This window comes from Alligator mississippiensis, chromosome 13, assembly GCF_030867095.1.
Source record: "Alligator mississippiensis isolate rAllMis1 chromosome 13, rAllMis1, whole genome shotgun sequence".
Lineage (NCBI taxonomy): Eukaryota > Metazoa > Chordata > Crocodylia > Alligatoridae > Alligator > Alligator mississippiensis.
This window is the reverse complement of record NC_081836.1, coordinates 36,126,813-36,142,011: the sequence shown is the minus strand read 5'-3', so window position 1 is coordinate 36,142,011 and position 15,199 is coordinate 36,126,813. Positions and strand designations below refer to the sequence as shown.

Genomic DNA, 15,199 nt, shown 5'->3' with positions numbered 1-15,199 from the left:
GAGAGAGCTACACCTCCACCTTTCTTCCCTACTCGGTCCCTTCTGTGCAGGGTGTAGCCCTCTATGGCTACATTCTAATCATGTGAGGAGTCCCACCAGGTCTCCGTAATCCCTACTAGATCATAATGCCCACTGGAGAGTAGGAGGGCTAGCTCCTCCTGCTTGTTCCCTACGCTCCTGACATTAGTGTACAGGCATCTGACTCCTCCAGTTGAGACCCTTGATTTCCTGTCATGATGAGGGAGCCAAGTTCTTGCTGACTTTTCCATTTTCCCTGCTAAGTAAGGTCTCTTAGGGGTCATGAATTCATTTGAATTATCTTAAGCTGCTAGCCCCAGTGAGTAAAAGGAAAAGCTACTTTGTAAGGAGAGCCTCTTTTAACTCAGCAGTCTTCAGCCACAACTGGATCAGTCTTCTTGAATTTGTTTCATTCATAGACAGTTTGAACATTAATTCTTAGTCCATTGCAGTATTGCAACAAATGCACCTTATTTGTGACTGGTTTTAAATTAATTGGCTTAAAATGCTATTATAGTAGGAGGTTTGGAAATGATGGTAGCAGCAGCAAGACAAGCATGGAAAAAACAATATAATATCCTTCTTGTCCCTTTCAATCCACTGCGTAGTGTGGACAAAAATCCATAAAGTATAATTAAGTCAGGCAAAAATTTTCAGTTAAAAATTGGGTAGATAAAGTTAATGTTGGACTACTTGTTGTTTTTTTTCCAAATTACAGGAGGCAGAAAAGGGTGTGAAGTTCCTGACATTACCTCCAGTGTTACATCTACAACTTATGAGATTTATGTATGACCCTCAAACTGACCAAAATATTAAGATAAATGATAGGTAACACTTTTTTATTTTTTTTTTGATTCTCCTTTTCTGAAAGTGTGAATTTTTTGAAAGTTTCTAAAAGTCTGGTTTCGGGGTTTCCTATTGACTGCATCCCAGGGAAGGGCATGAAGGTACATGGTGCTGGTGGTTCTTGGAAAATAATGTTGATTTGCTACACTGATTTTTAGTGTTCTGATTTGATAAATTCTGATTTAAGTATTCATTTGTAACCATTTACTGAAATATGACATAAGTGACCAGTTCAATTGGGTTTTTTTGTTTTTCAGTGATGCCCACTATATTTTGAACCTTCTTTATACCACCGAGTTGTGATATTCTAGTTATAATTTTGGTTTTAAAACTTAACAGATTGCTAGAGTAACAATAAATAGGGCTGCTATCCTCATTCTTTCCCCGCCTCACTCCTTGTGCTCCCCAACCTCACCAGTGGACTGTGTCTATATAAGTAGATATGAATTGGAAAAACTCTTTTGTGACTTTGTGGACCTGGGTTTAATATGAGTCAGGTATACTTTCGTTATTCAAGTGATTTCTGGGCATTTCAGCTTCATTGTTTGAAATGGATATGCAGTATGTACCCAGTTTTTCAGCCTAAATTAAGAAGGAAATTGAGTTTAATTAGAAAATGTGTGCTGTTGTCTGTTTTAAAAATGGCAATATAATTCCAGTCTAAAATGGGAGAACCATAGTCAATAGCTGCACACTTTTAGCAATCCCATGTTAGAGGGGTAGAGGCAGGATTGGGATTGGGTTAGTCTGATGGGATTGGGTTTGCATTTAAAATGTAAAAGTAATTTCATGATTAATTTGAAATTATTCTGGTTTTACTCTCTGCAAATAACACTGAAGTTGGCCCTGAGTGTACATAAGTACTTCTAATATATGTAAAACATTCTTTTTTGCTGTTCCTTTAAAATTAAAGTAGCACTATAATCGTGAGTTGTTCAGTTGATTTAGCTTTCATTAAGGCTAAGTACAGACAGTCAAAGCCTGAGTCTGAATCAGTTCAATCTTCACAGGTTAGTCTAAATTGCATAGATTGAACCGATAAGCAGGTAAACAGACATTCACTTTTTGATTCCAGAAATACAGCCAAATGTCTGCAGTGGCTCAGACCAGAAGCCAGGAGGCACTAGAGCATGCCTCCCTGGTTGGCTGGAGCAGGCAGCTTGGGCCCAAGCTAGTCCACCCACCCGGCGAGGTGGGGTTTGCAGGGAGGGACATAGCATGCGGGGGGGGGCTGTGTTTTAACTTGAATGTGGAGGAGATTTTGGACAGATGTTCAATAAACCGATTTAACCTAAATCAGTTAAGTCCGATACAGCGGCCATCCAAGTTTATCTTAAACCGGTTTTAGGCATTTTGAAAGCAGTTTATGCACACTCAGCTTCTGTTGTATTACAGATTTCAGCTGGTGTCCTATCAGTTGTATTGGTTTGTACATAATTTCTGTCCCTAGCCTAAAGAAATTTACTGAAAAGTGTAAATGCACTTCACCATAAAAGTATTATTCTGTATTAACTACAGTGAACTTTTTTAATAAATTAGGTTTGAATTTCCTGAGCAGTTGCCACTGGATGAATTTTTGCAAAAAACCGACCCTAAGGATCCTGCAAATTACATCCTTCATGCAGTACTAGTGCACAGTGGAGATAACCACGGTGGACATTATGTTGTTTACTTAAATCCTAAAGGGGATGGCAAAGTAAGTATTGAAAGAGCAATGGGTCTTCTTTGGTGACTTGTAGAGGGAGCTTTTGAGGTGCTTGAAAGTTCTTTAGTGGATCATCTCTAAAAACCTGAAACTGAGATATCCATCTGATGTATACATACATCCTAGGAACTTTTTCATTTCTTAAGAGTGGAGATAATATGTTCTTTGGAGGGGAATAAATAAATTTATTTTTAATACTTTCTGAGAAGAGATTAAGTTGTTTCTCACCCTGCTTCTGAACGCTTGGGAAATGTTTTGTTGTTGTTTTGTAGTTATTTGTATCTTTTGCTCTCTAGACTGAAATTGAGATTTGGAAATGCTGGGGTTACTTGCTTTTTTAAGAAGAGCAGGTTCACATTTATCTGTTCTAGACTTGTGGCCAAAGACTTTTTGGGAAATTATCTAGTAACATACATGCATAGTAGGGCTTCAACAGAAAATATTAGTCTATGCAGAAAGATGTCTTTACTTGCCTGAAATGCATGTATTCAAATTTTTATTGTTTTTGAAAAAATTATTTTGGTTCCTTTGGATGTTCTCAATAGCACGGGATGCACTATTTTGATGGTTTGATATGAAGTTCATAGGCGAAGAATGTTTTCTTTTAAGATTTCTACTCTATATTTGCACATAAATAGTTTGAGTAGTTGTTTGTTTTTAAAAGTAGAAACATATTTTTGTGTATTTGCTGATCTCTGTATTTTCCCTTTTATTTTCACAACAGATAATTTACAAGTGAAGATGAAATTTTGAGATATTTTATTTCATTGTTGTCAAAGTATGGTGAAATTTTATAAGTAGCAATGGGACACTTTGCACCACTTGTTTTTATTTCCTTTTACAAAACAAATTGGCATCAGGGATTTCATGGTAGTAATGAAGTATAATTTGATAGCAGAACATAGAAGAGCAAGGCTGGAAGGGACCTCAGGAAGTCCCCTTGCCCAAAACAGGATCATTCTTCCCTAAACCAACCTGCCCCTAAACACTTCTCTCAGTAGCCTCTTCCAATGCCTGACCATCTTTATAAGAAAGTTCTTCCTAATATCTAACCTAAATTCCCCATATTGTAATTTAAGACCATTGTTTTTGTCCTGACTTCTGCAGCCACAGAGGCTAGGGACAGACATTCAAAAAACCTGAGCCCAAATTGATTCACTCTTTGCAGGTTAGTCTAACCTGGGTAGGCTGAACTGGTTTGTAACCATATGTGCATTCCTTCTGGACTGAGAAAATGGAGGCACATGCTTGCACTGGCTCAGGCTAGAAGCCAGAGGCACTAGAGCAACCCTCCCTTCCTTTCCACATGGCTGAGCTGAGGGAGGGGTGGGGAGAGGGACATGGCCAGGCCCAAACAGGATCCTCTGATTAGGGTGGGGTTCCTCCTCCCCCACCTTGCTGCTTCTGACCAGCCCGGCAGGGAGTTGATAACAGAGCATTTAGCACCACATCAAGAAAACAAAAGTTTAATTAGTTCAAGTTTTTCTTAAACAACTTTTTCCAAGGCAGAAAGGGAGGGACATTACCAGCTGACCTGTTGATTAGCTCCAAAAACCCTAAGCGGACTGTCCTGTCTGCTTTTGTCCTATTTGCTTTACACAGACACCTCTCAGCGTTAGCTACTATACCACATGCTGGCTATGGTCCCTTCTGTGGGAGGGGGGAAATCCCTGCTTGAGCAGGGATTGGTGAGGGGGCACAGGGAAGCCAGGCAGATGCTGCTGTGCCACCTGTCTCTGCTGGAGCTCCAGCTAGGGAGCAAAGGGGCAGGGCTGGGGGACTCTGATTTAAGTTAAACCAGGAAGTGGTCTGGGACAGATATTGCATAAACCAGTTTGAGCCAAATCAGTTTTGTCGATATTACATTCAACCAGGTTTATCTCAGACTAGTTTCAGCCATTTTCAGACTGGTTTATGTGCACTGAATATCTGTTTTGTTACAGGTTTAAACTAGTTTGTGATCACTTAAACTGGTTTATGTGTAATGTCTGTCCCTAGCCGGAGAGTAGTATCTCTGTTCTCTGTATAAGTCTTCAAATACCTGAAGGGTGGTTATCTGTTATTTTAATAGATTAAGGCAAATACTTTGAATATTGAGTAGGGATTTTTGGTTTTTAACATAAAACACGCTCAAATATCTTATCAGTAAACCTTCAAAGATGTATTCTGAGTGAAAATAGAAAGTAGTGACCATTATCCTGACTTTGTTTGGATACTTAAAAAAATTCTGTGTCTGAAGAAAAAGCCATGTTCCAGTTGCTTAAAAAAACTAGAAAGAATCCTAGTCCTGGCATAGAATAAATCTGTTAAATTTGAGAACCAGTTGAACAATTTTTATATTAAAATATTCATTTTTCCCCAGTGGTGTAAATTTGATGATGATGTTGTATCACGATGTACAAAAGAAGAAGCAATCGAACACAATTATGGTGGTCATGATGATGACTTATCCGTGCGGCACTGTACTAATGCTTACATGTTGGTTTACATCAGGGAATCAAAATTAAGTAAGTACACAGCAGTGTGTATGGTGTTGAGTCAGGTAATGAAATGAGGTGATGCAGAATATGAACTCTCGTTGTCACCCTAAATTGTCATACTTTTGCCATATGTTGGAACTTCAGAAACTGTGGAACTTCAGAAACTGCATGAGGAGGTTGAGCTGTCCCTTTCCCATCTCCAAAATTCCATGTTTTTAGTTGGCATAATATTGTCTTAAATATACAATGCATGACAAACTTTCTTTGGAGTTGCTTTCACGAATCATAGAAAATTAGGTTCAGAAGGGAGCCGAGGAGGTCATCTAGTTCAGTCCCTTACTCCAAACAGGACCATCCCCAGCTATATCATCCCAGCCAGGGCTTTGTCTACCCTGCTTTCTACTAGCCAGGGCCGTGCTATGAATAGAAGGACTGTGTCCACATTATTTTTAAACAACTAAGCCTCAGTGACAAGATCTGTTTCATATGTATCTCAAGTTTGAATGTCATTAACTATCAAATAGGCAATGTTTTTAATTAAAAGACGGGTGGGGGGGAGCCCATCTCTGGCATAGTGTTGCCCCAGGAACAGTCATAAGTATATATGGAAATATTGTTGGATTCTTTTAAATGATATCACAAAATTGACTGTCTTTTGGAGGTGAAGTTTTGCAACCTGTCACAGACCATGATATTCCTCAACAACTAGTAGAACGGCTACAAGAAGAAAAGAGAATAGAGGCTCAGAAAAGGAAGGAGAGGCAGGAAGCTCACCTCTACATGCAAGTGCAGGTCAGCTTCCAAACTAACTTCCACTTTGAAATTTGAAATTTAGTATTATTTTTAAAAAATTAGAAGTCTAGAAACCAGGTATATTATAAACATAGACATGGTTTGGTGCAGTCTTCCCATCTGCTTGCAAGTATATTTACTCCTATCCTTGGGTATGGGGGGGAGGGGGTGTACATTCAAAGGGTTGGTCCATTTGTGGGTTTTTTGTTTTCTTTTTACTTGTAAGAAGAGAACTTTGAATGGCTTTTTCAGGGAAAATTAAAATCTTAGATAAAATGAGCAGGACTTTGAAGGCAGTGCTTGAGCAGTTACGTACATCACCTTCATGAATTACTTTTTGAAACGTGAATACTGTGTTTTCTCACATATAGCATACCCCAAAATATAATACTTGCCCTGTTTTTGAAAGGAAGAATGAAGAAAAGATTTTTTTTCCCCAGAGTTATGGCTGCATAGAGCAGGGACAGAGCCTGATCTTCACCCCTTGCCCTCCCTTTCCTGTTTAACTAGAGCTGAGACCCTAACTGCTCCTGAAAACTGGTACCCATGGGTGGGTCTGTGATTTTGAAAGTAAAGGTTCTCCGAGGCTGTGAAATGGGATGAAACAAACCAGGTGCAACTAGTGAACAAGAGAGTTGCCCTAAGAAACGTTAGCTTGATTACTGGAGCATCAAAACCTTTTAGAAGGTCACATGAGTATTAACACCTCTGGTTAAACAACAGTGAGTTATTAAGTCATTTGATTCCCTCAGCTGTCTGAGTAGTAATTCAACAGCTGCTACACTGTGAAGGAGGAATCAAAGCCAGGGTGCGCTGACCCATGCAGAAAAGCAACTTCTCTGCATAAAACATACCCTGCACAGATCTGGTTCCGTGTGGAGCCATTCAGTACAAAATCAGTGTAAGCACTTCCTCTTTTTTTCCTCAGGTTACTATGTTGCCCATAACCATCTCTTTGGATTTTGAACGGAGGCAGGTGTTTAGCTGCCCCTATACCAGAATTGCACCACTTATGTTGGGACTCTTCTGCAGTGGATAGATGGTTTGGGTGGTGGTGTTTCTGTCGGGTTTTGCAGAAGAGTAACCAATTAAAAAAATGTCTATAATATGTTTGCAGAAGTAGATCCTAAAACATCAGAGTAGTTTTGTAGAATTAATTGGCACTGGTCAAGTACTAAATGTACTCATTTGTATAAGTGTTTCCAAGATGGTAACCTAAATATTGACCTTGTTGTGTTTTAGCTGTCAGCATTTAAAAAAAATCATTTTGGCTATAAGTTTTATATTGCATTAATAACTTGTATACTTAATGATTTACTATAACATATGTTACACTGGCCAATAAACCAGTTGCATTCAGTTATTAAAATTGTCTCAGGGTTTTTGATTCTTCAACTGTATATATAAATAACTTACCCATAAATGCATTTTCAGATAGTAACAGAGGACCAGTTCTGTGGCCATCAAGGCAATGATATGTATGATGAAGAAAAAGTGAAATACACTGTTTTCAAAGTATTAAAAAACTCCACACTTACAGAATTTGTTCAAAATCTTTCTCAAACTATGGTGAGTTTTCTGTAATATGGTATCTAGCCATTTGTATTATTTTTGTTGTCTGTATTTCCCAGGTATGTGATGTTCAGTCATAGTTTGGATTTTTGTTAACTGGTTGGTTTTGACCAGTTCTAATGAAATACCTTAATCTTTTTTTCTCAAAAACTTGTTCTTTTTAGGGATTTCCACAGGATCAAATACGGTTATGGCCAATGCAAGCTAGAAGTAATGGCACTAAAAGACCAGCAATGTTGGATAATGAAGCAGATGGCAATAAAACTGTAAATATTCACTGATGAGAGGGGGGGAATTATTTCTCTGTCTCAAAACGTACAGTTTTGACTGTAAAAATGTAGCTGTAGAAAATCAGAACCCCAAGAGATTTGCAATAAATAATTACCTTTCTAATACAGTAATCTTTATTTTGGGGGGAGATTGTAGGTTTTTGAGAGTTGATTTTGTTTTCCGTTTTTTTTTGGTTTTGTTTTTTGAGAACAGATAGGGTAGATCTTTGCCTTGCCACAGCAGAAACAGCCATTATTTTACCTACTTGTTATATGTGGTAATAGATTTAAATATATATTACTGGTATTTCAAATCATAAAGACAAGGGCAAGCTTCCTTGAATATGCTATAAAATATTGCACCCAAATATCAGTAATAATATGGATACTAAATGTTGTACTGACACATGCTGTAATGTTTGTTCTAGCAATTGTAATGGACTTTAAAAAAAAAAACACAAACCCTTTTAAACTGTAAATATTCAGCCTAAAGAGTCCATTTCAGATCAAAATCTGTAGGACATAAAGCTTATTTAAGAAACCACAGCACAATACTTGTTGCTGTTATTTTTACTCTAATTAATAAACTTCCTGTCATTATAACTTAAAAAAAAAAAGGATTCTACCAATGGCGTAAAGTTCTTTGAAGTACTTTGTTTAATTTTTAATGTATTGAACTGATCAAACAGCACATAGTATTTTGTCAATATTAAAGTCTTCTACGGGCATTTTTTACTCATTCTCTTTTTTTTATCTTCCATTTCTAAACAAACAGATGATTGAGCTAAGTGACAATGAAAATCCTTGGACAATATTCCTGGAAACAGTAGATCCAGAGATGGCTGCTACAGGGGCAACGTTACCCAAGTTTGATAAAGATCGTAAGTGTATATTCTAAAGCATGAAAAATCCAAAATCTCTCTTTCCTTCCCTCTCTCTCATTGTGTTGCAGTCTTCTATGGTAGAAATAGATTGATTTCAAATTGTTTTAAGTATTAAAAAGCATTTAATCTACTATATATGGATGCTTATTTGGGTTCAGTATGTAAATAGTATTCTGAAAAAAAGATCTGGAAACCAGGTTGCATGTTGCTTGTCAGCTAAGAACATTTTTGTCATGCTATTATTAGCATGAAAGTGGATTTTACAGCTAGATGAGGTTCAGATGTGCTAAAATTAATGCTTTAGTTGAAATCAACTTGTTTCTCAACCTGTAGATGATGTAATGTTATTTCTGAAGATGTATGATCCCAAGACTCGGAGTTTGAATTACTGTGGACATATCTACACACCTATATCCTGTAAAATACGTATGTCTTCAAACTTTTCCTCCTTCAAAAATTTCTTTGAAATTTTAAAATTGCCAATTATTAATGTAGTTCTTTGCATTTGTTATCAGTTGTACATTAAAATCACAAGTTGGAAAATAAAAAAGTTAAGGCTTTTACAGCCGTGTTAGTGTAGCTGTGTTGCACATGTAGTGTGTGTTAAGTGTGTTATAAAATATCCAAGATTTTACAGCATGGCTGCCGAAACAATCAGTCCTCAATTTCCTAACTCTGAAATATATTGTGCGACCTAATTATTGAGTTAGCATAGTTTAACATCCTTTTATTTTAACACAAGTTCAATTGTCTATACTCCATTGTCTGTACTCCATATGCTTCAGCTAGGCTTTGTTCATACCACCTTTTGAGATGAATGGGGTGCAAGAAGTGTTGGTTCTATCTTTGTTGCTGCAATTTATCTGGAGACGGTTATCTAAAAAACTTAAGTTATTGGGGTAAAAGCATATTGCTTGATGCAGGGATAATTATATCTTTGTTACCATATTAAAATTTAGGATTTTATTGTATGGTTGTGAGCACAGCAGATGTTTCAGACTGTGTAAAATTTTGGGATCTACATTTTTTGTGCTAATAGGGGTTTTGGGGTTTTTTTTCTTATCCTGAGTGCTACAATTTAATGAGAATTGTTGAGAGTTTTGGTGCAAAGTGTTCTGCTGTAATCTTTTGTAAAATGCCCTTGTATAATTTATCCCAGCAGCAGCCTGAGAACAGCAGCCCGTGCCTGTCAGGTTGAAGGGGTGGGGGGGAGGGGGGTGTAGTTCTGCTTTTTACACCAATCCTGTTAATGTTAATTCCTGCTCTGTCCCCAAACAGTGCAAGTGATGCAGCTCATTAACAATGGCTTAATTTAAAATGCAATGTTTCAGACTTTCCATTTTCTTTTACTCCAACTATGTTTGTGGGTTGTTTTGTTTTTAAAAAAAGAAAAAAAGACAAGAGATTAAATAATCTTAAAATGGGGGGCGGGGAATCATTAATCATGTTAGCTATATAGAATTTCCTCAAATTAAATAAAAACCCTAAAACAAAAGCAAACTATCTTTTGAACTCTTTCCAATCATGGAAAGTTTTGGCTTAAGAGAATTATTTTTTCAGAAAGTTGGGCATATGAGCAGTGGTTGGGAGAAGGTTATAATGGAAATCTTTCTGCATCCTAACCTATCCGTTTCATTAGTAGCAAAAATTATACTGTACTAAATATTCTTTTCTTTTTTAATAGGTGACTTGCTTCCAGTTATGTGTGAGAGAGCAGGATTTCCTCAAGAAACTAACCTTATCCTCTATGAGGTTTGGATTATTATTCCTACAGTAAATCTAGATCTGTTTATTAGCAAGTTTTCTATAAGAAAAAACTGCCATGTAATATGAAAGCTAAGAATTTCACTAAAATAGCACTTGAGTTATTTCAAATACAATTTAAATAAATATGATTTAAAATACATTCAGAATCATCCTTAAACTTTAAAGAAGTCAGTTTACGCTGTGAAAATTTAGATTCCATTGGGAACCTGAAAATTGGACAGTTTCAAAAGTGGCTTAGGTTAATGCTAGCTCTGATTTAAAATAGATTGGTTTAACCATGTGGTCTAATGTATCATATGAGATTTAGCTGTCTCGAATGAACCAGACAAAATTCTTCTTTGAACTTGATTCAAAACTTTATTATTAAGACAAGTTGAAATTTATAGTCATTCACTGAAAAGAAATAATCTATAAAATGCATTTGGTTGTGTTTTTATTTAATAGGTTATTTTCTGATCTTCTCAAGAGTATTTACAGTCTCTTTTAAACTGGGACTGGATATCTGGAAACTTAAATGCTGAAACACTGGCTCTGACAAGTATTGCTATGACAGTTTGTAATAAGAGTATATGGTGTTTTTTACATCAGAGTTGCTAATAACTTACCATGTGCTTGCATACCTTATCATGGCCTTGCCACAAAGCTGTGTTGAAGGGCATTGTGAAGGTTGTTAGTATCCCTCTTCCTAGTGAATTGAGAGTTATGTTTCCTTAAATATAATGGCTTGATTGAACATTCTAGCAAAATGCTTTAAACTGTTCTTGTAGCTTGTGCTTATTACAGCTAACAAAGCAAAGTTTTCACTGATAAAAGTGGTATGCACAACAATGTATTGCAAATTTGCTGTATCTCAAAATTTGTCCCTCATATTTTGGGAGAATATCAGTAAAAACCTAACTTTGAACTAGCAGTTAGAAAACAAAACAATAAAGAATTAACTTATCTATATGGAAATTCTGTATTATTAGCAATTGCTAGCATTAAATCCATGGATGTTCCCTGAGTCACCAGACAGCAGAGCTGCTGCTGCTTGCAGGGTTGGTCTGCATACTTTCCATGCCCCACCTCTGCATCTGCAACTGTCTAGACTTGTCTCCAGCTGCGGGGAGGAAATGTTGCATTTTTCCCCTGCCTCTGCCAAATTATATGAGGCAGCAGGCAAGGCTTGGGAGTCCCCACCCCCTTTCGCAAGTATAGGAGTAAAAAAAATATTTGTAATACTTGTTTTACTGGGATTTGAACTTCTAGTGAAGCCCTTGTTACTGTAGGAAGAACTCTGATGTTGAGTGCCTGCCATATTAGCAGACACTGTGAGAGAGCATACTGCTCTCTCACAGGTGGTTGGGGCGGAAGGGGGAAGGGAAGAAGGGTTAGGTACATGCAGATTTTCCATACTGACAGGCAGAACTGCTACCATCTACTTCCATATATGCATTTGCAAACTTAAATGTAACTTAAAATGTGTAAAAGCATCTTCTTTCAGAGGGGCTGACTGAGGATCACAAAAGATTCTAACACCCAAGGTGATGCAACCAATGGTACCTATATCTTAGTAACATACAGTACCTACCTGCTTTCTACTGTTAAATTGTATGTGCTTAATACTCCTAGTTTAAAAGGAAAAGATAGTCTGTTATCCTAAAAAGGTTACACCTTGCCAAAAAAACTAATATTACTTGGATAGTCTGTAATTCAGAAAGCTATCCAAGTTGAAAACTGTCTTTAAACTTTGGAAAATAGTTAGAACCTAGCCTCTATTCAAATATAATGAACTATGGTATGTATGTACTCAAGCTAGTAAGAAGAGAGAGAATTTAATGCAAATTTATCAGTAAAACTGAACTATCCATCTCCATCAGAAGCAATGAAGTTTATGAATTAAATATAATCTAAATTTAAAACCATCACAGTTCTTACATACTTCCATTTATTTACATTTGAAAGAAATGATGCATTATCCTGCATTATTATCTCTTTGCCAACTACCTGTTTACTATTTTGTCATTTATTTTCTCTGCACAATCAGAAATGAGTCTTGATTTTTGTGTGTGTGTGTGTGTCCTTTTGGTTTTTACTGCAGGAAGTTAAACCCAATTTAACTGAAAGAATTCAAGACTATGATGTGTCTCTTGATAAAGCTCTTGATGAACTTATGGATGGTGACATCATAGTGTTTCAGAAGTATGTATTTGAGAAGATGGCTATAATTATGTTTACATTACCTGGTTCACATTAAGTGAAAGTTTCTATTTAGCAGTTCTAATAGTGGTTTACAAATAAAGCATAGTTTTCTAACAGCAGACATATTATCAGCAAATATCTATTTGCTGGTTGAAAGGGGGGAAATAATTAAACTACTAAGATTGTTTAGCTACCAATTCTGTAAGAAAACCCTCCCTAAAAAACTAATCATCAGAATGTCTGAAATTCTACAGCTTTGCCCCTAAAGCCACCATAACTCAGAAGCTGCAAATCTTTGGTGCGGTTCAGATCTTAGTCTCTATATTGTCTCCTGTAGAAAACGCTTGACTTTTGGGAGCTCCTCTCAGACTAAACTAAACTGCCTTCTCTTTTTTCCCTCACTTGTACCAACACGTTGTTTGTGCTCTGGCCTGCAGTGATTAAATGCTCCTGATTTAAGTGAGCATGCGTTCTAGAAGTTAATAGGGATATCAATGCTTATTGGAGGTTTCTCCAAGGCAAAAGGATAACCCTGCAGTTTTTATATCCGTTGAAGGGATCTTAACCTTGTTGGGGCTTTAAATTGGCATTTCTGTGCGCTCACTCCTGGTCACACCCAACTGTGTTGCTCTTTTTCTCCATGGGCTGACAGTGGGTGGAAGCCAGCTAGTCTATCTTCAGCACTCTTACCCCAGATTATGTGAGATGAATGTATTTCTCATGTCATGCCTTGGAACTCGCATTCCCTGTTGACCCAGTTGGTGTTATGCACCTTTGGCTGGCTGCTGACTTTTGGGTAAGTGCACAGCTTGTACCCTGGTGCTATTCCTCTGCCAGAGAAGGGGTACCAGTCAGTAGTGACCCATACCAGTGTCTATACAGATGGTTCACATCTGTGATTCAAGAGCTGCTATCCAGCCATTCTGCAAAGTAAACAAAAATAATAAAGCTATAGTGAATACATCAAACATTCTGGCAACATAAAAGTCATGTTGCCTTTCTTGGGAGGAGGGGGGGAAAGAGTACTATTCGAATGCCCCTCTGAAACAAATGAGGTTGGCATGCTACCAGATTGGCAAATAAGTGAGTATAGCGTGTAGGCATGCTAGAAGCCCTGGCCCAGAGCAGATATATTTGAAGGGTATGGAGCACTACCGACTTTCTTAGTTCTACTGTGTACAAAAGGTGGCTCTGAAGATTTCCTAACTTCATTTCTGTATTTCTCAATAGTGTCACTGATTTACTGTAGAAACATATGTAAAAGCCCTAGTTATTTGTATTTGTGTACATAATGGGACAATTTGTCTATTTTTGTAGAGATGACCCAGAAAATGACAACAGTGAGCTGCCAACAGCAAAAGAATATTTCAGAGACCTTTACCACCGTGTTGATGTAATTTTCTGTGATAAAACCATCCCCAATGATCCTGGATTTGTTGTTACTTTGTCCAACAGAATGAATTACTTTCAGGTGTGTATCTTGTGTTGTAGCTGTCTGTTTTAGAGCATTTACTACTCATCACTAGGGGCCACAAAGGATTTTTTTTTTCTAGTCATGTTTCCTACTGGCTTCTGGAGCATTTTCATACTGTCCTCTTGAGTATTAATATGTTGGCCACAGCTAAAGTTGCAGGTTTTGGACTGGGCTCCTCTAATGCTTCTACTGCTTCCCTGTCATTGCAATGATACGGCATTGACAGTGCCATGGGCAATGCATGCTTTACCTGTTGTGGCATGTTATTAGGATGTCCTTGTTGTTCTGTATGACTTGTAGTTAAGTATAAGTATTTGAAGTGGTGATTTTGGGCATTCCTTGAGAAAAGGATGGCCTAGAGATTTAGGGGACTAGAGACTGCCTATAGTCCACCATAGTTACCCTTTTTCTTTCTCATTTATGTTTTCCCCTTTGCAATGGTAAGTAAAATCAAATATAGGAACAAAACCAAGTTCAGATTAATTAGTGGGTCAGGATAACACTTTCTGTATTAAATACTTTTAAAAATAGTCTTTTTTTAGGTATGGACTGTTTTCATTTACATGCATCTACTTAGCATGCTGTGAATATTATGGAAACCATTCCAGCTTTTTTTCTATACATTCCAAAAATGACATTATAGAGATCTGGACATCACAGAGTTAAGAAAAAATTAATTCAGTTTAAAGATATTTTGTTTGTATATTTCCTCCTATCAGCTTTGAGATCTGAAAATAAGGGTTTTTTGTTTTGTTTTTCCCCGACTTCAAGATCCTAATCAATTGTAAATATTCTTCAGGCTAAATTTATGCCCTTGTTTTAACTTTGTAACTGCACTAATGGTACTAGCAAAGCCTCACCAAAATTATACATTTAAAATGGTCAAAAGGGAAAAATACTGAAATAATAATTAATAGTTCTGCTAATTGTGTTTTAGTAGAACTACTGTGTTTTAGCCAAAATAGATCCTGTTCATGCCCCATAGTTGTTGTTGTTTTTTGCAGTATCAAGAAACACTGAAGGATGCCAAATTTATTTTTGACAGTGAAGATGGCAACTGAGAGCATCTGCATGCATCAGGGAGCAAATAAGTGTCATTTTATGATCACTGTTGTGATTATATCTGCTTTCAGCAGTCTGTTTCCTCTTTTGTCCCCTGAATTGCTAATTCTTTTATACCAGTTGTGATTGGACAATTAATATTGTGGTGA

At 37.0% G+C, this 15,199-nt stretch overlaps 1 protein-coding gene across 1 annotated transcript in view; it reads left to right on the top strand.

The window, feature by feature from the left end:
• The window catches only part of USP7 (ubiquitin specific peptidase 7), a 101,601-nt gene that overhangs the window by 76,263 nt on the left and 10,139 nt on the right, over positions 1-15,199 (top strand). Inside the window, exons 12-22 of the mRNA XM_006277342.4 lie at positions 737-846; positions 2,404-2,560; positions 4,932-5,076; positions 5,711-5,841; positions 7,276-7,410; positions 7,578-7,679; positions 8,458-8,563; positions 8,900-8,992; positions 10,251-10,318; positions 12,414-12,514; positions 13,832-13,985. Of these exons, the coding sequence (XP_006277404.2) occupies positions 737-846; positions 2,404-2,560; positions 4,932-5,076; positions 5,711-5,841; positions 7,276-7,410; positions 7,578-7,679; positions 8,458-8,563; positions 8,900-8,992; positions 10,251-10,318; positions 12,414-12,514; positions 13,832-13,985 (1,302 nt within the window). The remainder of the gene's footprint in view (positions 1-736; positions 847-2,403; positions 2,561-4,931; positions 5,077-5,710; positions 5,842-7,275; positions 7,411-7,577; positions 7,680-8,457; positions 8,564-8,899; positions 8,993-10,250; positions 10,319-12,413; positions 12,515-13,831; positions 13,986-15,199) is intronic.